The sequence below is a fragment of the Aythya ferina genome (assembly GCF_964211825.1).
Source record: "Aythya ferina genome assembly, chromosome: 1".
Lineage (NCBI taxonomy): Eukaryota > Metazoa > Chordata > Aves > Anseriformes > Anatidae > Aythya > Aythya ferina.
The window spans coordinates 16,805,231-16,832,978 of NC_140296.1; the positions used below are offsets into that span (position 1 = coordinate 16,805,231).

Consider the following 27,748-nt stretch of genomic DNA (forward strand, 5'->3'; position numbering starts at 1 on the left):
CACTTAAGGGAAGAAGATATTCAGTGACATAGACTCCTGACTTACCAGAAATAAAAGCTCAACATTCAGCCACCCTGGGTTCCTTAAACCAATTCTTTAAATTATATAATGCTTTGACCTTTTTTTTTTTTTTTTTTTTTTTTTACAAATCCATATTATCACTATACACATGTTGGTTTTCACTTTGTAAACATTTATTTTTGTTTTCTTGAAGATATAACAATGTCAACATCCTAAATTTCCAGCATACATCTCAGATTTGATTATTTATCAACCTAGTGGGTTGGTGGTTTGTATTTATTCCTGTTTTTTTGTTTGTTTGGTTGGTTTCTTTTGCCTGAATAAAAAGTTTAAGAGTTGATGACAATAATAAGAGTTGAAAATTTCAGCCTCAACATGGAAGCACTCCACTGAGTGGAGCAAGTCTAAACCAAAATGTGTAATTTCATAGCTGTGCAAACTGCCCCAATACAAAATGTTTCTCATAGGGTAGCTTCCATCCATCCTCTATAGCCAAGAAAACCTTTTTTTTTTTTTTTTTTTCCCCAAAGGATATGGACACTACTTCAATCCTTTACTCTGTATTAATTCCTGTTTTTTTTTTTTTGTTTTTTTTTTTTTTTTTTAAATCTTTTTCAGGTGATTGTCCTAGTCACTAATCTATTTGCTGTTCTGTAGCAAAAGAAAAAAAATATCTCATAAAATAAAAAATTTATGTTCTTGACTTATGACAATGTGGCCAGGCATTTCTAAGGAGGTTTTTGGTTCTGATAATTTAGTGTTTGCAGCCAAAAACTGCTTTCCATGGAAAATTCCCGACCAGCTCTACTACTAGCCAGACATATGGTACATTACTTGGAGGCGTTTGTGTCTGGAAAAACCGCTGAACCGTGAGAATCAGACCGGTGACCTTAAATCTAACCCTGCAATCCAGATGCACATCCTGTGGCCACAAATCCCATGCAGGAATTAAATCTTGAAACCATCTCTTGTCTTTCCTCTGCAATTACTTATGTTAAGTGAAGGAGGTCATGAATGCTCACTGTGAGGCACATGGACAAACTTATGAACTAGGTACATCCGTCACAGCAAGGTTTTGCCTGCCTTAGTGAACAGGCAAATCTGAATTACATATGCTTTTGTAGTCAGTAAAACCTAAATCCTGTGAATCACAAACTGCTGTGAATGTGGAATAGTCACTGTGAACTAATAATAGAAAAGTCCACAAGGTGCCCTGGGTACGTACCCTGTTTTTTACAAGTATGTTTCACTTTTGCCGTGGAGACAAGGGTAGACAGAATAGGGCTTTGTGTCACCATCACTGGGGGTTTAAGGAAAAGTTGGATGTGGTACTTAGGGACATGGTTTAGTGTATAATATTAGTGGTAGGGGGGCAGTTGGACCAGATGATCTTGGAGGTCTTTTCCAACCTTAATGATTCTGTGATTCCTGCTCTTAGAAGAGCAATGTCAAAGAAAGCAATCCATGAGAGGAGAATGCCTAGGTCCAAAGGCAAATTCTCTTCCCAGTGATCCACACGTTATTAATTAGCTCTCTGCTCATCTTTCAGGTCTCTTCCTCCCAGAAGTCAGAAAAATAATATCTTCATAGCCTTGTAATTAATTCATTCAGCTTGGGCTTACATTGTGTTGCCAATCCTGATATCATGTTTCTGTGCTCTGCAATTTCAGCCACAGCAGGCTGACACTCGTGCTGTGGAGGATCAAGCTCTGGTAGCTTTAAAAGTCTACCTTTATCATCTACCACAGATTTTACCCTGCTACCTGATTAAAGCAAGAAATGCATGCCATCTGAAATAGCAACCAACCCTTTGGGCAACATCCTTCTTCAGCAGAATAAATATCTGTCTGATTTTTCAGACCAACCTCTTCCACAAAGCTGCTGTTGTGCACCTAGTAGTTATATTAAACCCCACTTACCCTTGTTATTACAACACATATTCAGTAACATTGTCATACAGTGGGTGTAACATATAACTGGGTATGATAAAATTCCTTCCAAAGAATGGAAGTTGAAAATAATGGGTGTGGTTTTTGAAATAAGAATAAAGATTATTATTAAAATCAGGCAAAAGGAAGCACTTGAGTGAAAATGATTGGAGGGCTGAGGAAGGTTTAATTTTTCCCCTAGGATAGCTTAATAAAACCTGCAATTTCTGCAATTTACCAGAAGCCTAGTGAGCCATGGAGACCAGCTTCTCTCACTTCGCATTTCCATAGAGCAGGAACTAAAACTCTCCTCAAGTCCAGGGAACTGTCTCCAGAGCTGGCTTAGGCTCTCCATTTCACTTAGCTTTGCCCTGAGACGTGCAGCTCTAAAGGCTCCCCAAAGGAGTAATGATGCCCAAATGTTGGTAAGCCTGTAAAACCATTGCACTGTCTTCCTCAACCATTTTTAGTCAAAATATTTCTTAATGAAGTGTTTCTTTTGTGGAACTGTTTAAGATTTTTTTTTCTTTTAACACAATGAAATTAGTTATTTGAGGCTATCCAGCCTGAAGTAGGATATTATATACCTTCCAGAGGCTGATTTAGACATTAGGTACAAGGCAAAGTTGCTAGGAGACCACAGATGGAGCTAGGAGCATTGCAGTAACACCACAGCTATTCATACACGGCTGATGAGAATGCCTGCATCAGCAGTCATCCTTTCAACAACTTAAAACAAAGCAGACAACCTGTTACTGCTTACGTAAAGATGCACATTTGGTGAGGACCACTAGCTAGCACACCACAATCTAAATTAAAACAAGGCAAGACACACTGAAAAGGATTACACAGATAACACTCACTGGAGTACTCTCCTTCATTGTATGTTTGGGAATGGCTGCTTCATTTAGAAACTCATAAAAAGCATATATTCAAGCAAATGTCAGTACTTTCACTCTACTTGTGTTCTGGGCCCAACTGCCATATTACCATAATGCAAAAGGGAACACTTAATGAGCAGGCAGAAGATGCTACACACACTAAAACTCATTGCCCATTGCCATGTGTCCCTCTTACTGTGGGCATGAACAGCACAGAGAGACCTTTTGTCTCTTCACACCTTTACTCAAGAGCCAGAGTTCATCCTTACTAATAGTTACCACTTCAGAAGCAAAGATCAGAGGTTTATCAAAATGAGGCTTTCATTGTTCCAGTCACTACAAACACAGGCATATAAACAGACAACACAAATTAAAACTAATGCAATGGCATGGCTCTAAAGTCAGACAACTTTGACGTGCTGCAGAAATGGGTTTACTTGCAAAACATTAGCTCTCACCTATATTGTACGTTTAGGAAGTTAAAGTATGGAATGCCTGGAAAACATCTAGAATTCAAATGGGAAGGCTGTGACTGAACAAAGATTTGAACCTGTGTTTCAGTCCATCTCCCTCCATTGGGATAATACATATATCTGAGAGCATATTAGCCTGCTCACCCTGCAAGTAGGACTTACCTGACAAACATACATTCAAATATTTCATTATGAGGTAGACACTGAAAGCATGTCAGATAAGTATAGACTAAAATACCTATATTCTCTCCTTTTACAGAGGGAGCTATTTTGATGCATTTTCCTACACTGTCAGTGTTTGAAATTAGATGAGGTTAATCCCAACCTCAATATGAAAATCTTCCTCTGCCATGCTGTTTTTCTTTTGCTAGCTGAAAGACAAAGACAGGCTCTTGTGTTAATAGTGTGACCAGACTACATTGTTTGAGCGTGGTTTATAAATCCAATAGAAAAACAGGTTTGGCAATGCACATCTGAAAGTTAGAAGTTGCAAATGCAGAGTATCTTGATAACAAAGAAACAATTGAGCCAAGGACTAGACTACGTGCCTTGCAATCACAGTGAATACAAGGTCCCACCTACTTCACCTGAGAATTAATTAATCCAGCTGAAGCCAGCATCAGCTAGAAAACCTCCTCCACTTTAGATTATTTCATGAACTGGTTGTTAGCAGGTAAACAGACAGAAAACTGAGGGTATGTGTTTGCTTCAGTTTCTGATTAAAGCATTTACAGGCCTAATTCTCATGTTATTATTAACATGAGAATTTGAAATATACATGACAATTTTCTGCTGTAGTGGAACATCTTTTAAAACATCTTTTAAAACATGTTGTGAATTAATTTTCAAAACATGTTTTGAAAAACTGTATGTTTTAGTTAAGATCACCTGTATACAACAACTCTACATAACTGCAGTTAATTTCTCCAGCTTCATGTAAGTCATTCACTTTTCCTCAGTGTGTTCCCAGTTCTGTATCTCTTCACAGCCCTACTAGGACCACCTTCACACAGTGGGGAAAAAAAAAAATTAAAAAATAAATAAATAAATAAATAAATAAATAAATAAAGCTGGCAATCTGACAGAATAACCTCTTGTGAAAATCTCATTAGTCAAAACTAGGTATGTTCTGCCAGACCAGCCCTTTTAACAACAAACTGCAGAGGAGACCTTTCTGTGTCTTTAGGATACACACTGCTTATTAAATAATTGGGCAGGATTTGAAGCATGATAAAAAGTGATGCCATTGATAATATCTGATGGGTTTAAACACATTAAATGAGATACGCTTTGTGACCTTTATCTCTAAAGGTTTATGCTCTGGAGAATTCTTCTTACAGCATTATCTCTAGCTATTAAAATTAACACGCTTCCACTTTATCTGAAGAAATACAGTAAAATATGAAGAATATCATAAATTCAAGTAATGCTCACTTAAATGTAGGAGGGAATTTTAAATCAATATTTTCAAACTACAGTCATGGGGCACTACATATAATTAGTGGTGCAGATGCTAAATCATATGAGTGCTTCTGGACTAAAATACATTTTGGCAAAAGGATAAAAACATATATCCAATTCTACAAGCAGTGTCAGAGCCAGAAGTCCTTCTTTTGTACTAAGGCCTTAGCTCATGTTATAGTAATGGGATTTTGCCTCAAATAGAACTGAGTAAAAAATATGGTATCCTCCATCACTCACAGGAGAACTGTCAGCCCATTTTCCATTACAAATATTTCTTTCAAAATCACAGAATCACAGAATCACAGAATTTTCTAGGTTGGAAGAGACCTCAAGGTCATCGAGTCCAACCTCCAACCTAACGCTAACAGCCCTCCACTAAACCATATCCCTAAGCTCTACATCTAAGCGTCTTTTGAAGACTTCCAGGGATGGTGACTCCACCACTTCCCTGGGCAGCCTGTTCCAATGCCTCACAACCCTTTCTGTAAAGAAGTTCTTCCTAACATCTAACCTAAAACTCCCCTGGCTCAACTTAAGCCCATTCCCCCTCGTCCTGTCACCAGGCACGTGGGAGAACAGGCCAACCCCCACCTCTCTACAGCCTCCTTTAAGGTATCTGTAAAGAGCAATAAGGTCGCCCCTGAGCCTCCTCTTCTCCAGGCTGAACAAGCCCAGCTCCCTCAGCCGCTCCTCGTAGGACTTGTTCTCCAGGCCCCTCACCAGCTTCGTCGCCCTTCTCTGCACCCGCTCAAGCACCTCCATGTCCTTCTTGTAGCGAGGGGCCCAAAACTGAACACAGTACTCGAGGTGCGGCCTCACCAGAGCTGAGTACAGGGGGACGATCACCTCCCTAGCCCTGCTGGTCACGCTGTTCCTAATACAAGCCAGGATGCCGTTGGCCTTCTTGGCCACCTGAGCACACTGCTGGCTCATATTCAGCCGACTGTCCACCATCACTCCCAGGTCCTTCTCTGCCTGGCAGCTTTCCAACCATTCCTCTCCCAGCCTGTAGCTCTGCTTGGGGTTATTGCGCCCCAGGTGCAGGACCCGGCACTTGGCCTTGTTAAACTTCATGCAGTTGACCTCAGCCCATCGGTGCAGCCTATCCAGATCCTCCTGCAGAGCTTTCCTACCCTCAAGCAGATCGACACACGCACCTAACTTGGTGTCATCTGCGAACTTACTGAGGGTGCACTCGATGCCCTCGTCCAGATCATCGATGAAGATATTAAAGAGGACCGGCCCCAGCACCGAGCCCTGGGGGACGCCACTAGTGACTGGCCTCCAACTGGACTTGGCTCCATTCACCACGACTCTTTGGGCCCGGCTATCCAGCCAGTTTCTAACCCAACGAAGCGTGCGCCAGTCCAAGCCAAGAGCAGCCAGTTTCTTGAGGAGAATGCTGTGGGAGACGGTGTCAAAAGCCTTGCTGAAGTCAAGGTAGACCACATCCACAGCCTTTCCCTCATCCACCCAGCGCGTCACTCTGTCATAGAAGGAGATCAGGTTCGTCAGGCATGACCTGCCTTTCATAAAGCCATGCTGACTGGGCCTGATCGCCTGCTTCCCCTTCAAGTGCTGCATGATGACTCTCAGGAGGATCTGCTCCATGAGCAGAAAAGAGAAGACTGTGTTACAACACTGATGATAGGACTTACGGAGGCTGCTATAATATAGCCCACTCACTCTCTCTGCAAAATTTTTTTCATTACTGTGCAAATCACAGGCTATTCACACTGGTATAAGGAGTGCAGGCCTGGGGTCTTCATTCTGTCTGTGCATTTCCACTTCCCTTGGCTATGCTGGAAGTGACAAATACCAGAGTACATGTCAGTTGCACAGTGCCCTCATCGGCACACTAGGAGCTCTGACTCACAGGGTGAGACCAGGGGCTGGACCTGCTTCTTATATCTTGTCACCATCCTGAGGCCCATCAGTGTTTGCTAGTCACACAGGTCCTCTGTCCTCTAAGAGACAGATTTTTCATAAAGTCTCCAATGAATACTTTCAAATGATGACTGTGAACCCAGATAACAAACCTCATTTGATTGTCTGCTAATGCACGTTATGGGTGAAAACCTTATCCTAAATTCTCACTTATGTGTTATAGTATTTTTCATTCATTCATTTACTTTTTCTCCCTAACTTCCCAAGTCCCTTTCTGGGGATGTGTAATTGTCATTCAATAAGATGTCAATAAAGCTGTTATCACAGGGGATGATCATTTCAAGCAGTACAAAAAGTAAACATTTACATTATGGCAAATTCAGTCCTGAGATGACAATGAAATATATTCATCAAAGTAATTTAGAAAATATATATATTCTGTTAAGCATAATCATAAAGCCAGATGTATCTAATCGAGTAATCATCAAATAAAAAGCACTACATTTCATAATTGCTGTTAGGCTTCCCTAGAGCTGAAATCTTTGCAAGCAGGACAACCTGAAGAGATTCCTAACTCAAGTCTGCCTTAAAAAAAAAAAGAACATTGCCTGTGTAAGAAATTGGCCATCTTAAATGTGCATCATGATCAGTCACACCCCCAACAAGCTGAGGGATAACTTCTGAACTCATTTCCCATTGCTGAACTCAGAGAACTTAAACAAGAGGTATGCCTCTGGAAAAGAAATCCAGTGCAAACACCAAGACTTTAGCGTGTTTACTTCTTATTAGAAGATGCAGTCAGAACAGAATAACTGTTCTATAATAGTCTGCCTATTAACAGAAATCAAACTTCAAGTTACTGTGGTGTCACATATTATATAAAATGGCTGAGAAAAACTTCCTCCTATTCAGTCAAGGTTTATCAGCCAGTTTCGTGGGGGGGGAGAACTTGAGAAGACTGTTACTCCTTGTCGTGGTTTAACCCGGCTGGCAGCTAAACACCACGCAGCCGTTCGCTCACCCTCCCCCCTCCCTCTCTGGGACGGGGGAGAGAAATGGAAAGTGAAGCTCGTGAGTTGAGATGAAGACAGTTTAATAAGACAGGAAAATAATAATAATAATAATAATAATAATAATAATACAATGATGATAATAGTACTACTACTAATAATATGTACAAACAAGTGATGCACAATGCAATTGCTCACCACCCGCTGACCGATGCCCAGCTTAACCCCGAGCAGTCCGGCCCCCTCCCCCCGGCTAGCCACCCCTATATATTGTTTAGCATGACGTCAGATGGTATGGAATACCCCTTTGGCTAGTTTGGGTCACCTGTCCTGGGTCTGTCCCCTCCCAGCTCTTACTGCACCCCCCCAGCCTGCCCGTTGGCAGGACAGAGCAAAGGCTGAGATGTCCTTGGCTTAGTATAAGCACTGCTCTGCAACAATTAAAGCATCGGGGTGTTATCAGCACTCTTCTCATTCTAAGCCAAAACACAGCATTCCACCAGCTACTAGGAAGAAAATTAATTCTGTGCTAACTGAAACCAGGACATCTATCCACCCCTTATTCCATACCATTTATGTCATGCTCAGGTTACACTCTTTTCCATACATTCTAATTAGTCACCTATAGTAATCATGGTAGTGATAACATACAGTATAATATACTATTTAACATGGTGCAATTCAGTTCATGGGCTATTCTCACCCAGTATTAAATCTCCTTGAGGTACACACCGGACCTCTCCGTTCTTTTGCATCACCCACCAAGTATATCCAGGTCCCTGAGCGAAAACAATTCCACGAATAGGTTTGCCTTTTCCTGAGGCAGGAGTAGCCCAGACTGTTTTACCCAGCATATTTTTTACATGCACTACAGGAACTTTATCCCCATCTACAGTACGTAACAGGTTTGATTGGGCAGGTCCAGCTCGGTTGGTAGATCCCCTAGTATTGACTAACCAGGTGGCCTTTGCCAAATGCGTATCCCAGTTTTTGAACGTCCCAGCGCCCATTGCTTTCAAGGTAGTCTTTAACAGGCCATTGTATCGTTCAACTTTCCCGGAGGCTGGTGCATGATAGGGGATGTGATACACCCATTCAATACCATGTTCTTTGGCCCAAGTGTCTATAAGGTTGTTTCGGAAGTGAGTCCCATTGTCTGAGTATCCCAAGGATATTCAATATCTTGGAGAGCTATTGTAATAAACTCGGAGGATAAGAGGGTGGTGAAGGAGGAAGGGAGAGTGATCAAGGAGGGTACAGGGGTGGTGAAGGAGAAAGGGAGAGTGATTAAGTAAGAAAAATTATCTTCCCCTTTCCCCTCCACAGATTGACTCCCTAATGGAAAAAGGCAACAGATACAATTGCTAATAGTTTCCAAAATACAGTTTCCAAAGTATAGAATCGAAGATGTTACTGAGTACAAATACCAGGTTAGAGTCATGGCCAGATATTTCATCATCTCATAAGCCACTGATACAACACACAGTACCATAACGGTCTGAAACCAGGGCCCGGAGAGGATAAACAACATGACAGAGAGCACATACGGAAAATAACGTGCTATAATACTCAATTTGGAAAACAGGCGCAGCACAGTTGAGATTAAAGCAATCAGCATTATGACAAGTGACTATTAAGCAGGTCTAATACTTATACCAATTTTAGTTTAACACACTCTGGTCAGATCTGCCGTTATCTCAACCTTTCGAGCCCCACGTTGGGCGCCAAAAAGACTGTCGTGGTTTAACCCGGCTGGCAGCTAAACACCACGCAGCCGTTCGCTCACCCTCCCCCCTCCCTCTCTGGGACGGGGGAGAGAAATGGAAAGTGAAGCTCGTGAGTTGAGATGAAGACAGTTTAATAAGACAGGAAAATAATAATAATAATAATAATAATAATAATAATACAATGATGATAATAGTACTACTACTAATAATATGTACAAACAAGTGATGCACAATGCAATTGCTCACCACCCGCTGACCGATGCCCAGCTTAACCCCGAGCAGTCCGGCCCCCTCCCCCCGGCTAGCCACCCCTATATATTGTTTAGCATGACGTCAGATGGTATGGAATACCCCTTTGGCTAGTTTGGGTCACCTGTCCTGGGTCTGTCCCCTCCCAGCTCTTACTGCACCCCCCCAGCCTGCCCGTTGGCAGGACAGAGCAAAGGCTGAGATGTCCTTGGCTTAGTATAAGCACTGCTCTGCAACAATTAAAGCATCGGGGTGTTATCAGCACTCTTCTCATTCTAAGCCAAAACACAGCATTCCACCAGCTACTAGGAAGAAAATTAATTCTGTGCTAACTGAAACCAGGACACTCCTGAGATCAGAAGGTCCCTTATTTTTAGGAATTACGTTTTGAAAATTTGTCTCAGAGTTGGTGAAGTAATTGTTGTTTTTTGTTTGTTTGTTTGTTTGTTTGTTTTGTTTTATTTTCAAAACAGCTAGTTAAACCATCCTGAAGAATGAAGGCCACAGTTGTTCATGGAAACTGTCAAAAATATCAAAAAGAGACTTCAGCATGAGGAAAAGTGCCCTCTGATTTCAAGTTTTCAAATATCTAAACACTGATACAGGCTTTTCATTACAAAAAAAAAAAAAAAAAAAAAAACTGCATCAGTATTCTATATATGAAACACTTGGCAAGGACTCAAGGAATGTAAATTGATCTCAGTAACATGAGTCACAGATATGAATTAAGGTCAAAATATAGTCAAAACACTGCACTTGTTTTGACATCCATATCAATAGGACCAGTTCAAAGTAACCACATTACAATACATTCTAGTTCACTGTTTAGAAGTGAGACCATTTTATAGCTCACGGAGTGTACTTCATATCTACTGTTATATAATAGTTAATATATTAACTATTTTAATGGTGAGGCCTAATTGTAAAGTCTGTGAAGCCATAAGTTTCCTATTAACAGTCCTGAGCTGAGTCTATCATAACATTTACACACACTTAGGGGTTCCTTAAACTTCAGGTGGATTATGCACATTGTGTATTTGTTAAGAGGAGTCTGTGGCAAAATGGACACCTTCACAGTTTTGTGAAAAACTAATGAATACAGGGGCCACTCTATACAACTCAGCATTGGCTGGAAGTTAGTCATGCCAATTCAATTTAGAAGTAGTGCATACACTTAACTGTGACGATCATTGACATAATCAGCAAGAAAACTATGCATTATTTGCCATTTGTAGGAGGATTCATCTGACAGAGTGTAGAAGCTTTCAGTGTATTTCAGTAGCCACATTTAGGCTAGGTCTACAGACTTCCCTTACAGACAACTGAGAAAACACACAGTTTTAGGGTGTGATTCATCTCATACGAGAGAAGATACCTAAAGTAGGACAAATTAGAGTAGACTTCTCCAAAAGTCCTTATTTCTATAGCTTTTACGGAGTAGAAATCCAGGTGAGAGAAATCCTAACCCTGATACATTTAAAATCTAGTCAAGAAGCCTTTCTAAATGATACATTTTTTTAAACATGAATTAGCAGGCTCAGCACAAAGGCAACAATAATTTCCTAAGCTTTTGTCACCCTGGAGATGTGATTAGCTGGTATCACCAGCCCTGCAGCTTTGAAATCACTCACACTTAAAACTGAAAACAGGATAACTAACGCCCACTGAGGACCTTCTCAGTACCTCTACTTTCAGCATAAGTTATGATGAACTGATAGTTCTGAATTCAAAAGGAAATTCATTAGGACTTTTTGAACATATGCAGTTATTCTTAGCACTTTCTTTTTCATGCATGCATATTTGCTATGCATTGTCTTCATATTCTTTCTTTTATAGGTTTTCTTATGCAGTCACTGAAACCATAAATAATTTTCCAAAAGAAAAATGACAGTAGAAATGAAAACAGCCACAAACTGTGAGTCTAAGAGTAAAATATACACCTTCAAAATTTCCCTATGATTGCAGGAATCATTCATAAGAAAGTAACAAGTTGGAGAGGATCTGGAAGGCAGTGTATGACAGTTTAGATAGAATGCATTAATCAGTTATAGTCATTGGAAAAATAGAGAAATCATCAATCTAGAAAATCTATTTTGATTGGAGTAAATGAATACCAATTTCATGAATTGGTAAATGATTACCTACATCAAAACTTAAAATGCTATCTCTTCTTCAGTCTTTAGAAAATATTTGTCTTTTAATGCTTGTTCTGTGTTTGATAAATGCCCATGTAAACTTTTCCAGAATTTTTGTTCGACATCCATAGTCAGTCCAAGGCATTTTTACAAAAACTAATGTTTTTGGATATGTGGACATTTTGCAGTAATCAAATTAATATTTTCTTCTGGAATTAAAAATAAATAAATAAATAAATAAAAATCAACCAAACCAAAACCAACCAAACCATCAATACTAAAAAATGGAAATATTTAATCCAGAACTTAATATATTTTCATTTTAATATTGTGTTGCTATATTTCATAGAATTTCTAGCTTAGCTGAGTGCATCCACACTTTCCTTTCTCCTTTCAGAGCATAACAATTCATTTAGATTAAAGCTCTCTTGATTGAACTCTTGACACATAAAAAGAGTTCAAGTAATATAATTGAAGATTTGATTTAACTAATAGAGAAAGGTTGGAACTTAGTAATATTCTCATTGGTCAAGAAGCATCTCAGCAGCACTGAATATTTGAGTTTTATTTATTTTCTGTCAAGTTTTAAAACCTCAAAATATCTTTGAATTCTTGGAAAAAAAATAAAAATCCATGGTTGCAACCCTCATTTTTAATAGATAAAAGAAATTGCAGTTTGCAAAGTGCAACTCAACAATGATATAAATTATCCCATGGGAACTCTGTCCAGCCTTCTTATCCAGCTACATATGGCTTTTGTTATAGGCTTTAGACAGTGTTGAATTATTGTTCTAAATAATCCCTCCATTTCCTCTGAAAACAAAAAGTTTGTGTTAAGGGAAGAACAATTTAACCAGAAACAGGACACATAATAAAGACAACATGTGATCCAAACCTTGTAAAAGAAATGCATGGATTTTTTTCCCTGCTGAATTTCTATCTTTCACTTCATTATTACTCATTCCAAATGCTAGCAACTACAAGGTCAGTGCGAGATCAAAAGCAGCAGAACAGCAGAGTGGAACTTTAAAATAATACAAAATGGACATGTTTTTCCACCTCCTGCTACCTCCAATATCAACTAGTAGGAAGAACGTGAGTTGTATGGGAAGGAAGTACATTATCACCAAGAAAGAGCAAGTAGTCCACACACTCTTTTATTCAGATCAACTATTTATAAAAGAGACATGTGCCCCTCAGAGATGCAGAACTGAGTGCCTCCACAACAGTGCTGAAGTTCAGATCAGGAGCCTACTTCTGAATGTATTTCCAAATGTCATCATGTTTTGGCTTGTAGCACAGGACATTCCTGAAACATGTGAACTATCTTCTCACACTAAACTGAACTAGAAGAAAGGCTCCAGGAGTGCACCTATTTGTGCATAATGCTACAAATAAGCATATGACAAAGTGACAGCTAGTCCAAAGTAGATCCCTACATTTACCAAAATGTGCATAATGTGCATTTTAGGTCTCTGCTGATTTTGTGTCATCTCCTGTGTTTACTAAAGTAGCTGTGATTGTTGATGGACACCATCCACTTTATATGTTCATAAGAAAGACTGTGAAATCTTAATGCAATTTCAAATTCTCCTGGCAGTAGATTTCTACCAACAGAAAACAGTGGAATTAATCAGGCCAATGTACCACTGACGAGCTGAGAATAAAGAACAAAGGGGTTACCTTAATAGGACTCCCATCTGGAGTGAGGACCTCTTCTGAAAGCTCCATCATCTTCAGTGCCATCAGGGCAATGGCTTTAGCATGACTAAGGCTTTTCTTATGGAGCCCTGCCGCAACGCAGTACGCATCACCTATTGTTTCCACCTGCAGCAATCAGACAAATCAAATGTTAAAGTACGATAATGAGAAGAGATCGCTACCATTAGTTATCTGCAATCAAACAGCATTGCTTAAAAACATGTGAGCAAAACATCCATAAAATAAGCAATTAAACAACGGAGCATAATTACCTGAGTTTGCAAACAGGTGCAGTCAAAACCTGACAAGCAGTTGCATAGTGGTTCATCAACATTATAAACAAAGAAGATCATTACGTCTAGAACAATGTATGCCATCAGCTGAAATATGACATTTTCCCGTAGCAGTAATGCAGAAAACTCTATTTTCCTAAATGAGAAATTGCTTGCAGCTTTGGTTGGCACTATTCCGGTTGAGTTTGTTGTTTGGTAAGAATAGTACCACATGATTATAATTCATAATTATTATTTGCTCTGCTAGAAAAGTACATTAGGAAGAGAATTAGAAGAAGCAAAATGTCACCATAAAAAACAGTCGACAGTCTATGACTTCTCATTAGGAGGGAGCTCTTTCTGGTGTAGGGGAGAATTTAAAAATAGATGTTATTGCTACAGACTTCTGACTGCATCTGCCTCTGTTATTTTCAAATAAGAAATGCTGCCTCTCTCTACTGTGCGGGCAACCTGACTGTGAATTCCCTACCTTCAGGCATCAAGTTCAGCAGACTGTTCCCTCTGGTCTCTTCAGACAGGCCTTACCTATCTCTCATCCTTGATTTTCTTTAAAGAAAGCTGTCCCTCAGGAGGAAGAAGGAACAAAGGAAATTACAGAAGCCCTCTGGCTTTGGATGAAGGAAGCTTGAGAAACACTGATGCCCTTGAGTTCCGCAGCTTTACTGACAGCATTGTGTTTTGTAGTCTGCATCATGCTCCACACAAAGTCTGTGAGCACATGCCCAGGCAGACTCAGCCCTGAAGGTTTAGTTTGGTTTTTGCTACATACCTAACTTGGCTTTCACCCTGCCCACAACACTACAGGAATGGCAGAAAAGGTTTTAGCGAAGATTAGGGTGAGAAAGAAGCATGCATTAAGCAAGGAGATACTCAACAAATAAATACAGATGATTCTTTTTTCTGTGGGGACTCTACTAATAGCAGGAGACCTGGACCTTTGCAGATTAATTTCCAGTGTTGAGAAGTAGAATTAAAGGTAATATCTTGAAATGTAAGCATTTATATGTAAATGTGTCCAGAGCAGGAATCTAGGACAGCAGTATGAGCAAGTCAGAAACCGTTACAAGCCCATTGCCAAGTTTGACTCCTTAGTCTTTCCTGGTGATCATACAGGAGGATATACAGCAGCAGCTCAGGATTTCTCATGACCTGAGAGCTGAGGCATCTGCTAGCCATCTTCACTTTTAGAAGCTCCTAATAGTACTTGCATGTAGAAAAACATGTGGGAGCAATCAATACCCCTGTCTGTCTGCCCATTTTACCCAGTCTATATCACAGAATCACAGAATCACAGAATTTTCTAGGTTGGAAGAGACCTCAAGGTCATCGAGTCCAACCTCCAACCTAACGCTAACAGCCCTCCACTAAACCATATCCCTAAGCTCTATGTCAGGATCTCTGTCCATGAGAAGCAGAGACTGACAAATCCCTGCAGTTTAGGTCATATTTTCAAAGATGTATGGATGGGCAAGCACAATACAATGGGTGGGTGAAAAATATACAAACTGGAGAACAAAACACATGATCACAATAAGAAAAAAAGCATCAAGATAAAAAACACACTCTGGATGGATAAGAAATGGATGGTAAAATTTTTTCAACCACAGAAGAAAGAATCAACAGAAATCCAAATAGATGGATGTTGTCAACCTTAAAATTGTGGATGAGCATAACCAGTTTGAACAGAAATTAATGTATTCAGCTCTCTCACAGAGAGCTGAATCTAGGATGACAGATACAAAAAATGAAATACAAATTTTACTCTTTGTTGAACGACTTAATTTCAAAATGACTTTTCCACTAAAGTTTGTTGCATTACACCACTTTAAGTAAATATAGATCTGAGACCACATACTGTTCCTGCAATATTCAGGCAGACCTACTTATTTCGTTAGCATCTTCCCCTTCAGAAATTTCCATAACATGTAAGCCAATTTAACAGCTAAATTGCAGTCACAGAATGAGTAGTATCATCAGAATTGCATCATATATATCACAGTACTACCAGGAAAAAGAGAATCCAGCTTCCTCATTTTAACTTTACTCTAAAAATATAAATTATAATAGTACCACTGAAGGATACCCTTTAAAGTATATGTCCCTATGATACTCCTCTGACAAAAATACTGGAGTAGCAGAGGAATGATTAGGACAGCTGAGACTGACCTGCTAGTTAAGGCCAAATGTGATGATTACTGATAAGGTGGTCCAATGTTTTACCATTCTGTAACTGGTTTCAATCTCTACTAAGATTTTCTCTGACTAAGCATTTAAACTGGAATTTCCATGCTAAATCTTATCCAAACTTTAACCTTCGTTCAGTCCTCCTTCAAAATCAGGTTAAGCAAATTTTCCATTTCTCAATGTTTATTTTTTTTCCCAATTATTTCTCAAAAAGCTCCATGACTTCTTATAATTCCCTAATTAGAGTAAATGTCAATAGCATTAGAAGAAACGGAAGGTACTACTCAATGCAGCTAAAAATAGCAGCCTTCAGCTCTACTTAATGTTCTTCAAGATGACTGTAGAATCATAGAATAGTTTGATTTGGAAGGGACCTTCCAAATCACTTAGAAGATCATCTAATTCCATGTGCCAGGACACCTCCCACCAGACCATGTTTCCCAACGTTCCATCCAACCTGACCTTGAACACCTCCAGGGATGGGACATCCACAGCTTCTCTGAGCAACCTGTGCCAGGACCCCACCATGTTCTGAGTGAAGAATTTCCTCTTTATATCTAACCTAAGTCTATCCTCTTTTAGTTTAAAACCACTCCCACTTGTCCTATCACACCACCCCCTGACAAAGAGTCCCTCTCCAGCTTTCCTGTAGGCTCCCTTTAGGTACTGGGAGGCCATTGTAAGACCCCCAGAACCTTCTCTTCTCTAGGCTGAACAACCCCAGCTCCCTCAGCCTGTCTTCATAGGAGAGGTGCTCCAGCCCTCTGGTCATCCTCATGGCCCTCTTCCAGACTCGCTCTAACACATCCATCTTCTTCTTGTGCTGGGGGCCCCAGAGCTGAACACAGGGTGGGGTCTCACAAGAGCAGAGCAGAGGGGGAATATCCCCTCTCTTGCCCTGCTGGCCTTGCTGCTTTTGATGCAGCCCTGGATATGGTTGGCTTTCTGGGCTGCAAACACACATTGCTGGCTCATGTCAAGCTTCTCATCAACCAGCACCCCCAGGTCCTTCTTCTAAGGACTGTTCTCAGTCCAATATCATGCTAATCAAACTAAGCACAGTAATAAAACTTCATAGGAAATCTCTACCTGATGCTAAACTAACTTCTGAGATTTTGGCTTTGTAATATGAATATTATAATGCATTAATATATTTGATTGTCATATCCTTCTAGGAAGGTACACAGGCAAAGGTATTTTGCTACTGTAACCATGCAATAAGTTGTTTCTTTTAAAAAACAAAATGTCCTCTGTTGAATATTTCAGCCATTTTTTGCATATGGTTGACAGCTTTACCTTTATTAATATTTAGTATATTTTAGTTCTATTTAAAGATTTTTTTCTTAAAAGTCTTAATATTTCTAGGCATTCATTGACAGCTTGGCCTACCATTAATCATTTTTCATCCTTTATGACTAATTTACACTCACTTCTGTCAGCTTCACTGGATTTTTCATAATTGGGAAATAATATATATTATAACATAGAAGAGAAGTGAGGTTGAAAATAGATGTCAAAATTAGACCAATCTATAAAAAATACAGGATATCATTTTTATATTTAATTAACAATGAAAGAAGCCAGTAATCATTGCAGCTACTTACACTGCTATACAAAGGTCTTTTCTCAAGCCTGCTGTAACTCCTTGCCAAATCATTGAAAATGTCCAAAGGATTTTTTGTCAGGCCCCACAACACATCAAAGATTAAGATTCATAAGTAATTGAAGTAGTTGTGTGCACTCTGCTGTTAAGAAACTGCTTCTTGATAGATACGCTCAGGCTGCTGAACACTGTATAGTAACAATGCGTAAGACTCACTGCAGATACAGTTTGCAGGTTACAGATATGAGCAGTACATTTTATAGAGATTGAGCTCTCCAGTAATTATCTTACAGTCACTTACTTATCCTTAATTCATATGGATTTTAGATGGAATATGATTTGCAGATGAACCTAGGAGCCCAGCAGGCAGAATATCATTTCTCCAATAATGTTAGCAGAGAACAGAGGTTAATAGACTGTCCCTGGGGCAACTCCAGTGGGTCTTTTCTAACTACCAGGAGCTAAACCTTCTGTTACGTTAACTGAAAAACTGGAAGTTGTAGCTAAATGATGTCCCCTTGTTATAAAGTCAGGGTGTTGATTCAGTGACAGTTCAGAAGGGAAAGTGTGGTACTTTTCCTCATGAATAAATGAAGGTGCACCAGGAATTATATGAACTTCTCAAAGCAATGAAGGCTCTGAAGTGTCACACATAATTTCACAGTCTTATACACACAGTGGGGGTGGGGCAAAAGATAATTTTGAAAGCAAAACCTGTAATGGCAAGTGTAAGATTTTCATCTAAAATACTCAGGAATCACAACACTCAAAGTAATCTTACTAGCACCTTTTTCAAAGCACAGCTAGGAAATAAGCATCAAAAATGCAATCTTGGTGGTCACTCTTGTGCCAATTCTGATTGCAAATTCCTACAGCAATCACAAAAATTTAATGCACTGAAAGAAGCAGGTGAACGGAGAAGTGGCTTTAGTTGTAGACCTGTCTCTCTCTACAGGTTTACTGTAAAAGCTTAACAGATAATTTGGATTATAACTGTTACAGTGGAGTGCTCATCACCTTGTTTTTATCAAAGGGCTGAAAGTAATATGTGTGTTTGGGGCAGGTATTCCTTTTTTATGCATTACACGATGAAAAGAAGATTAACTATACACAAAAGAATGGGAATGAAAGTTCAAAAATTGCTGCTTTATTTCATGAAGAACATCTACCTTTAGTGGCTTGTCCCTTGTAGATCCTTTGTCTTCCTCTGAAGGGTACTTGTGTACTATTGTTCCTATCTCCTACATACTCACAAGTTTGTGTAGGTATTTATTATATCACTCCATAGTGAATATCTACAATAAAAGTAATTACCCTAAAATAATCCATGCCAGTGTCTCTACAGACTGTTACAGTCTCTTTTTCCAAATAAATAAATAAATGGGAAACAAAAAGTCATCTTGACTTCACTTTAGAGGTAAACACAGTTGAAGTATCGTCTTTACCTCAAATTGTCATCCAGAAATAAAAGCCCTCAATGCAAGTCGCACTACTGATTTTAGTTAATGCTGGCTGGCTGTTTGAGACAAAAATGACTGCTAATGGAGCCCTTATCAAGCCAAATTAATTCAAGGAACATTCATACTTTAGCACCTTACGTTTATATTACTGTATCACACCTATAGACTTTAATACTCGAGGCCTATTTACAGCAAATTGATTAGTTCTAGTGGGTGACACTGTCTATACCTCACCAGATGATACAAAAAGGCAATCTAAGTTTCATTTTTACATTCGTTTAATTCTTGTGCTTATTTGAGCAGAGCTAATCCACTCAGGTCAAACCACTGTAACTCATGAAAAAACTCACAGAAAATGGCCACCACGAGAAATGGGGGCAAGGGCATGCCCATTTTCTTCCACCTACTTACTCTTACTTTTTACTGGGAATGACAGAATGACAAAAAAAAAGAAAAAAAAAACTGGTGTAAGAGGTCCTTGAGCAGCTTCTTTTTTTTCTCTGATCTTAGACCCTGTGCCACATTTAACAAGGTATTATGGAATATGCCAAGTCCTAATAGAGTAACCAGACATAAGTATTCTTCAGCCTTTTCCAGGTCTTTGATTTCTTATCCTCCCTCTATAGAATAAGAGATACTTTTTCAAATTCAGTTGCGTTTCTAAATGTATGAAATCCTGCTTATGGTCTCATGTGTTTCTGTTATTTTAATCACCAGAAATATTTATTTCTGCTTAAGTAAGTATGTATTTTATAATTTTAAGCTGGCAGTAAACTTGGAATATTAAACAGTTTCTCTACACTGCACACCCTGTTTACAGCCACAGCATTTAAAGTGTATATGCTATATTTAGCTGAAGGAAAGCTTATTATTAAACTGTTTCTTATCACTTATGAGCAGTCTGCCAATAGCTAGAAAGTCTCCAATTGCTGAAAGATATTCTATAAAGTTTCATTTTATAAGATTGAAATAATAATGAACAGCAGTTGCAATGATATCAGTTTCCTCTTAAAGAGCTTGAGAAATGAAAATACAGAAATAAGCAGCAGGAAAAGGCATAATGACTTAGATAATTGTAATTTAATGTTCTTTCCTTTTCTCCCTTGACTCTTCTCACTAAGAAAACTAACTCTGCTTGTGTGTAATTTTTTCCCCACACAAGTGTTATTCTTCATCTTAAAAAACTTGGCTTTCATTTCACCTGTTGCCTCTTCAAGTTTTCTCTCTGTCCCAGTATACAGACACACTGATCTAGGTGCCTCCATAAAGAACACAACCTTGCATTTCATGGCATAAATTTCAAAATGAAAGGCTAAAAGGTCTGACATATTTCATAAGTAGCTATTATGGCTTCTTGTATTTCTTCAAGTTTCCACATTCACTACTGTCAAAGATGGACCATTATAGTGTTCCCCTGACAATTAGATAATTGAGGTTATAGTGTAGCTACTGATTTTTCCCTTTGTTACTAATTTGAGGAAGAAAAATTGCTATATAAATTACTTCTCATGATGTATGTTTAAATTGCCCAAAGAAACCTTAAAGTCATGGAAAAGATGTTTATATTATTTTTCTCCCATTGGCAATAATGAAATCTGTTTGTTGTTGTTGTTTTTCGTTTGTTTGTTGGAGGTGGTGGTGTTTTTTGTTTGTTTCTTTGTTTGTTTCTGATTTGTAACTTCCCATGGTGAGGAGAGGAGAGGAGAGGAGAGGAGAGGAGAGGAGAGGAGAGGAGAGGAGAGGAGAGGAGAGGAGAGGAGAGGAGAGGAGAGGAGAGGAGAGGAGAGGAGAGGAGAGGAGAGGAGAGGAGAGGAGAGGAGAGGAGAGGAGAGGAGAGGAGAGGAGAGGAGAGGAGAGGAGAGGAGAGGAGAGGAGAGGAGAGGAGAGGAGAGGAGAGGAGAGGAGAGGAGAGGAGAGGAGAGGAGAGGAGAGGAGAGGAGAGGAGAGGAGAGGAGAGGAGAGGAGAGGAGAGGAGAGGAGAGGAGAGGAGAGGAGAGGAGAGGAGAGGAGAGGAGAGGAGAGGAGAGGAGAGGAGAGGAGAGGAGAGGAGAGGAGAGGAGAGGAGAGGAGAGGAGAGGAGAGGAGAGGAGAGGAGAGGAGAGGAGAGGAGAGGAGAGGAGAGGAGAGGAGAGGAGAGGAGAGGAGAGGAAAGGAAAGGAAAGGAAAGGAAAGGAAAGGAAAGGAAAGGAAAGGAAAGGAAAGGAAAGGAAAGGAAAGGAAAGGAAAGGAAAGGAAAGGAAAGGAAAGGAAAGGAAAGGAAAGGAAAGGAAAGGAAAGGAAAGGAAAGGAAAGGAAAGGAAAGGAAAGGAAAGGAAAGGAAAGGAAAGGAAAGGAAAGGAAAGGAAAGGAAAGGAAAGGAAAGGAAAGGAAAGGAAAGGAAAGGAAAGGAAAGGAAAGGAAAGGAAAGGAAAGGAAAGGAAAGGAAAGGAAAGGAAAGGAAAGGAAAGGAAAGGAAAGGAAAGGAAAGGAAAGGAAAGGAAAGGAAAGGAAAGGAATCTGCATATTTTATTACAGATAACTTTACTGCTCAGCTGAGCCACAGAGTTGCATTGTTTGGAGCTGTAACACGCTGGTTTCCCTGGTGATCAACTAGTATATTAGCATCTGCCAGAATGTCAGCCTTTCTTTATCTTTCTGTAATGATTGTCAGTGAAATTACCACCTCAGTTTCCTTGGTTGATGAAATACCATTTATATTTCTCTTCTTAGCTAAAAATGAACAGAATCAGCATTAACATTAAGGGCCCTTGAATACTCCATTGCCTCTTACAGTCAATCCCAGACGTTTCTGACTGTTTCAACAGGAGTATGCAATACTTATATCTTTGCACAAAGATCATCATTTCCATTTGTAAAAGTCATGGAAAGTCAAGCTTTAAACTAATCTGTCAAGTATTCTAAGGGACCCTACTGAGAGACAGAGCAATGCTCAGTGGTGAAGGGAGTTACTCCAGTGTCAATATAACATAAAGCAATGAAATTTGGAAAAACATAAATTTGGGTTGATGATGATTGCATGAGAGAAATTAAAATGCAGTGAAACTTCATTTTATTCAATCAAAATACACTCCGTGCATTATATGACACTAAATTAGGGAAGATAACATGATTAAAAAAACATAACAATAAATCACATGAAAAGGAGATGACAGTAACAGGGAAGAAGCAACATTTCAAGCACATAGGCTGCAGATAAGTTGATAAGGTGAAGACCAAGTGGGTGAGATTTGGCTCACCTAACCTGAGACATCTTTAATGTAAAGACAGTATTCTCTCTCTGTTTAGCTTGTAACCCATGGACAGAACTGGGGATTCTAGCAGTCATCTGACCTGTGCTAAGCATCTCCTTCAGGAAAAGATGACTCTCACACTAAAAAGATGAATCTCACACTAAAAAAGATTCATGCTTACCATATAAAATCATATTTCCCTCTGCTGACTGTGAGAACAGTCTAGATAACTAGTTCTTTGTTGTAAATAGTATAGTTTCACCTTCTCTGTCTCAGAACCATGTAAGAGAAGGCTCTAACAAGACCATGGGAAGAGGCAGAAGGGCAGACTGAACAAGGTCATAGAAGCAGGTGAATTTTAGAAGTAGGACAGGGAAAATTCTGGGAAACCAAACAGTCCTTCAGTAAAGCTGATCCCTAGAAATACAGATAAGCAAGTGAAAATTTCTATCATTCTATCTCTAGAAAGATAGATGAACAAATGGAAAACCTGCATATGCTCCATGTGTCATGCTCCTTTCCACTCAAATCTAGGCTCAGAACTATTCATACTGGAGAATATGAAGTTTCACTGATTCCTATGATTACACTAACAAAACAAACAAACAAAAAATCTATAACTTTAAGCTTTTTAATTTGTTCTGAAGACCTGGAAATAATTTCTCAATGAGCACTGTCAAGGTATTTCCCTGACTGTCTCTTCATCGGAGTTAAATTCCATGCATACTCCTCAACCTGTGACTACTGGAGCACATCTCTACTTCCTACACACCTAGTTTGCATTTCTGTGGGAAGGTACAAACATCTAAGGAGGTTGTTTCTCAATTGCCATCCCATGGGACCAGGATTCAGGATGGGAATGCACCTGGAGTAGTAATCTGGAAAGTGGTCTGAGGTACTGCAGTACAGACCTATGCCTTCCCAAAGTTTTCATTGTCCTCTTTACCTATATTTCATTCCAACTGCAAGACTAAATTACATAGTACCTCGAAACGACATATTTCTTTTATGAAAGCTGAAACGTATTCCATTTAAAGGCATACTGCAAAATTCATCCTTAAGAAGAAATTCTCGTATTTGACTCTATAAAAAACTTTGAAGTCATTAGGATCTCCCAGCGGGTTTTTCTTTCATCTGTTTTCTGCCCTTAGTTGTAGATCTGGAAACTTAGGGAAAGGCTATGGTATATGGCAATGTGGTGTTCCACACTTTTCATTTGGATTTCATTATTCCTGTCCATGACTTCTAGTTCTGTTGCAAATGGAATACCTTTTTAATAGATATAGGACAAAGACTGAAGAAAAGGGAGATCTTCTCCATTCCAGTTTTATATTAAGGCAGCAGTCTCAGCACTCACCACAGACAGAAATTTATTTAATGTCCATATTCTATATCATTGACTTCTCTCCATGTCTTTCTACCCATACCCTTCTCCCAAATACATCTCTGTAAATCAGTAATTAACTTACAATATTGTCATTTAGTGTGGGACTCATACTACCCAGCTTTGGTCACATTAAACTCAAGCCTCTAATTTTAACTATTCAATCATAATCCTTCTGTTGTCAATGATGAGAAAAATGAACTTCCATGGCGTGATTTATTCCACCTTGAAGTCTAGAAACATCATTTTTTTACCCATTTACTACAACAGGACCCAAAAATTCATGTGTTCACTTAATTGCTTCCATGCCCAGCCTGCAGTTTAATATAAAAAAAAAATGCTCCCATGTTATCATCATTTTTTTTCCCTGAGAAACAGCTGAAAAACAGATTTATGTGGGTCAGGATCGCCAAAGACTTGGATGACTTAGTTTGTGAAACTCTTAGAAGACCCTGGGTGAGCTGTTATCTTCTCATGCACCATGTGCCTTTCAAAGTGCACTACAGAGTGCATGTTCCTGCCCCCAGAATGTACTCTAAAACAGTAAAGAGATTGCACAAGTGTGTTGGCTGCTAGTGCTGAGATACTGTCTGTCAGCAGCAATAGCAAAATCCCGTTTAGCTAAAAAATAAAATTAAAAAAGTAAAATTAAAAAAATCCTGTATTTTGCCATGCATAGTTTGGCATGCAGGTCGAGGATGGTATTAAATCAGTCAAGGGAGGAGGAAAGAGGTAAAATATTTTGGGCTGTCTATGGTAAAAAGATAAGAACAATTCAATATAAAATACAAATCTCATGAAAATAAATGTTAAACTGACATTGGAGACTGGAGAGAAACCGGATGGGTTATTTCATGGAGAGGCCGTGTGTGTGCTCTTTGGAATGCATTTCAGAAAGGCTGCTACTGAGCATGGTCTAAGTATGCTTGATCCTTGAGGATCCCACAGGATCCCATACCTGAAGTATTGTGTCCAGTTCTGGGCTCCCCAGTACCAGAGGGACCTGGGCATACTGGAGAGACCCCAACACAGAACTACCAGGACGATGAAGGCACTGGAGCATCTCTGCAGTGAGGAATAGGCTGAGAGAGCTAGGGCTGCTCAGCCTGGAGAAGAGGAAGCTCAGGGGGATCTCATGCGTGTCCCTAAATCCCTGAAGAGATTATCTGTCTATATAACAAAGATAGAATACTAACCTTTTCCAAATTAACCAAAATGCATGTGTTTTCTTGATGTGTGAATAGAAACCAAAGCTTAGGTCTGTTTGCATTTTCAAGTTTTCTATATGATTTTCCACCGCACAGAAAAGCTTTTAAATGCAGTTCGATTGTATGACATTGTGAAGCTTGAAAACATGTGTTAGCTTAAAGTACTTTGACCTGTTTTTTGTTGTTGTTGTTGTTGTTGTTGTTGTTGTTGTTGTATGTTTGTTTGTTTTTCCAGAAATGAATTTTACATTTTGGATACAGTATAATTTATAGATTTCCTCAAATCTTTGGGATACTTTAAGAAAAATCCCATTTTTTAAAGGCTGCAAGTTTTCAAAATAGCATTCAGGAATCATCTTCTTAAGTTTCTTAGTGTTTGGCTCTCTTAGTTTGTGCCTTTCAATTTTTCAAAACTCCTAAGCAATGAAAACTTATTCCTCAGTTTCAAGGTAACTCTGCAATGCTTTTGTGATGTTGAATTTTGCTTTTGGGAATAGTTCAGCGTATGGAAAACCCCTCCCAAGTCAGCAGAAGTGGATTCCAAGTGCCTGTCTATGAAGTTCAGTTCATCTGGTAAAGCTCATTTTTAAAAGAAGTATCTTACTACAAATCCCAGCTCTTTTCCCAAGAGTCTAATTATGAATCAATTGCTCTTACCAGGCCTGAGGGCATTTTATTTTTAGTGAGTTTAATGATGCCACATGCCAGCAAGTTCATGAGCATATTACCAGAAGAGTTTTATTCAAACTTCTTTCTCTAGCACCTACTTAGCAGTTTTAAGCCTAAATCTTACAGTATCCAGCATATGGAGGAATTCTCTTATCTACACATTGATTCAGAGTGCTGTTTTCTTTATGAAAGGAAAATAGACAAATGGTTCTTGCTGTGTAGCATCTAGTATTTTAAAATTTGGGTGTGGGTTTTTGTTCTTTTTTTTTTTTTTTTTTCCCACTAGTTAAAATACAGACATGCAAGAAGAATTACAGTTTACATTATACCAACATCAGGTTTGCACACAACAGTCATGGAACACATAAGTCAGTGCATAAATGATTTCTCTCTTTTGTGGGAAGTATGAAGCTGCAAAAATCACATTGAATGTTTACGATGAATAAAAAATGTTCTGGTTGGCATTCTGCCTTATGTGAGGTAGTTACAATGTCATAGTAATGAACTGTCTAATGAAATAAGCAACCATTAAAATAATCATGTATAACTTAAGACACACATTTCAGTTTAATGTGATAGGCCTTCTCCAGCAGTAAGAAGGGTCTTAGATTGCTGTAGCTACCCTTAATATTAAAACTACTGCTGAACAGCAACCTCATCAAGATTATATGAGCTTTCATTTATCTGTCTTGAAATTTCTATATTCTCCTAACTTCCCTAAGTATCTCCCACATTCATTTCAGAAATTAGGGTACATCTTATGAATACTATTTGAAAGAATGAAAACATTGCATCATGGAGGGCTGATGTATATGAAGGGCCAGCCTTAAGTTGTCAGGATTGTGCTAAGTATCCTCTAGGTCTGGGACAATACTGGACTGTTGCAATGGAATTAGTTTAGACTGATGGAAACTGAAATTTTCAAGTCCTTCAGAGGGACTAAAATTTAAATGGCTGATAAATGTGACACGAGAAAACAAAGGACTTAGCTATTAATGGTGGCTTTTAAAAAACATAACATCGGGGAGACTTGCATGCTCTAACAGGGCACACTCCTGGCCATGGTTCTTTTCTAGACACTGCAATTGGGCTTTCTTCTCAGCATGGAGCAGGGAGCCCTAAAGGAGGATAAACTTCTGGGTGCTGCCCAAACAAAAAGGATGTAGCTAGTGTCCACACACAAACTGAGGACATGGGAAGCACTCCCACAACCAGTGAGCAGGACTTAGGCTCTAAGGCTCCCAGACAGTCTGAGGGAAGTGGAACGGTACACTTAAAAACAAATATGGGCTTCTCAGGTAAGAGAAAAGTGGAAGGACCTGTACATTTCTCTAAAAAGAGAAAGAGAAGGAAACATATACAAGCACAGTATTCCTGAAGAAATCGTACACAGAAGCACAAGTCCTCAACTCTTAAGAGGATTCTTGGGTGATTAATTGCCTAGATCAGGGGAATGTGCACAGATGTTTTAGGGCTTTGTGCAGGTCTGTATGTTTATAAAGTAAAGAATGACTCTTCTGGAGCCTGCATATCTGTTTACCTCATTTGTACATCTCCCTAAAGACAAAAAGTGTAAATCCACCACAAGGCTGCAAAACAAATACAGGCTTAAAGTAATGGGAGGTCTTGAAATATCCTGGAGCTCTCTGGTAAAAATAATGCAGATGTGCAGGGTGATTTCACACAGAAAAGAACCTTTTGAGTTTTCTTTTTTTAAACATAACCCCCAAACAGTTCTGATTTCCCCCCAAAGTATAGGCACCCCAGCATTGCCCTGTCTCCAGAGTGAGATGCTCTGTGTGATAGCAAAGTCTATGCAGAGGCAGATAGCTAGAGAAAGTCAGTGATATAGCCTACTCAGAGCAAGGAAAGCAAGAAGGTTCATAAGTTCTCTGTGGTGGGACCTGAACAGAGCAGTCTGCTAAAGGGCAGCTCTACACATACGGGTGGCACCACAGAGAGAGAGTTTCTGCGTGATGGGGATTTTCTTCTATTATCCAATCTAGCCTGACTTTAAATTAACAAGAAGAAGCAACACTTGCTGCATCAGTAATCCCCAAACTTGCATCTATTTATCTTTAAATAGGTATATCATAATATTTTCTGTATATACTATCACTCATAGAAGAGTATCAGTATAGTTTATACATTTTAATTGCATTTCATAGAATCTTAATTCTGTAGATGCTTCTGCTGAAGCTAAAAGAATTTGAATCCCTTTCAAAGTAGATAGGTAGTTGC

At 39.2% G+C, this 27,748-nt stretch overlaps 1 protein-coding gene and 1 long non-coding RNA gene across 5 annotated transcripts in view; one reads left to right on the forward strand and one right to left on the reverse strand.

Annotated features, from left to right (window-relative positions):
• GUCY1A2 (guanylate cyclase 1 soluble subunit alpha 2) overlaps positions 1–27,748 on the reverse strand; it is a 160,734-nt gene that overhangs the window by 36,763 nt on the left and 96,223 nt on the right. Inside the window, exon 6 of the mRNA XM_084507036.1 lies at positions 13,459–13,602. Coding sequence (XP_084363162.1) covers positions 13,459–13,602 — 144 coding nt within the window. The remainder of the gene's footprint in view (positions 1–13,458; positions 13,603–27,748) is intronic.
• Positions 1–27,748, forward strand: part of LOC311430456 — a 43,702-nt gene that overhangs the window by 6,917 nt on the left and 9,037 nt on the right. Inside the window, exon 3 of one of the 4 annotated variants that reach the window (XR_014688801.1) lies at positions 10,114–10,280. The exons of 2 other annotated variants lie outside the window; for them this stretch is intronic. This is a non-coding gene — a long non-coding RNA (uncharacterized lncRNA). Of the gene's footprint in view, positions 1–779; positions 907–10,113; positions 10,281–27,748 lie in introns of those variants that run through there. One more of the 4 variants, XR_014688802.1, reaches the window with a different exon arrangement.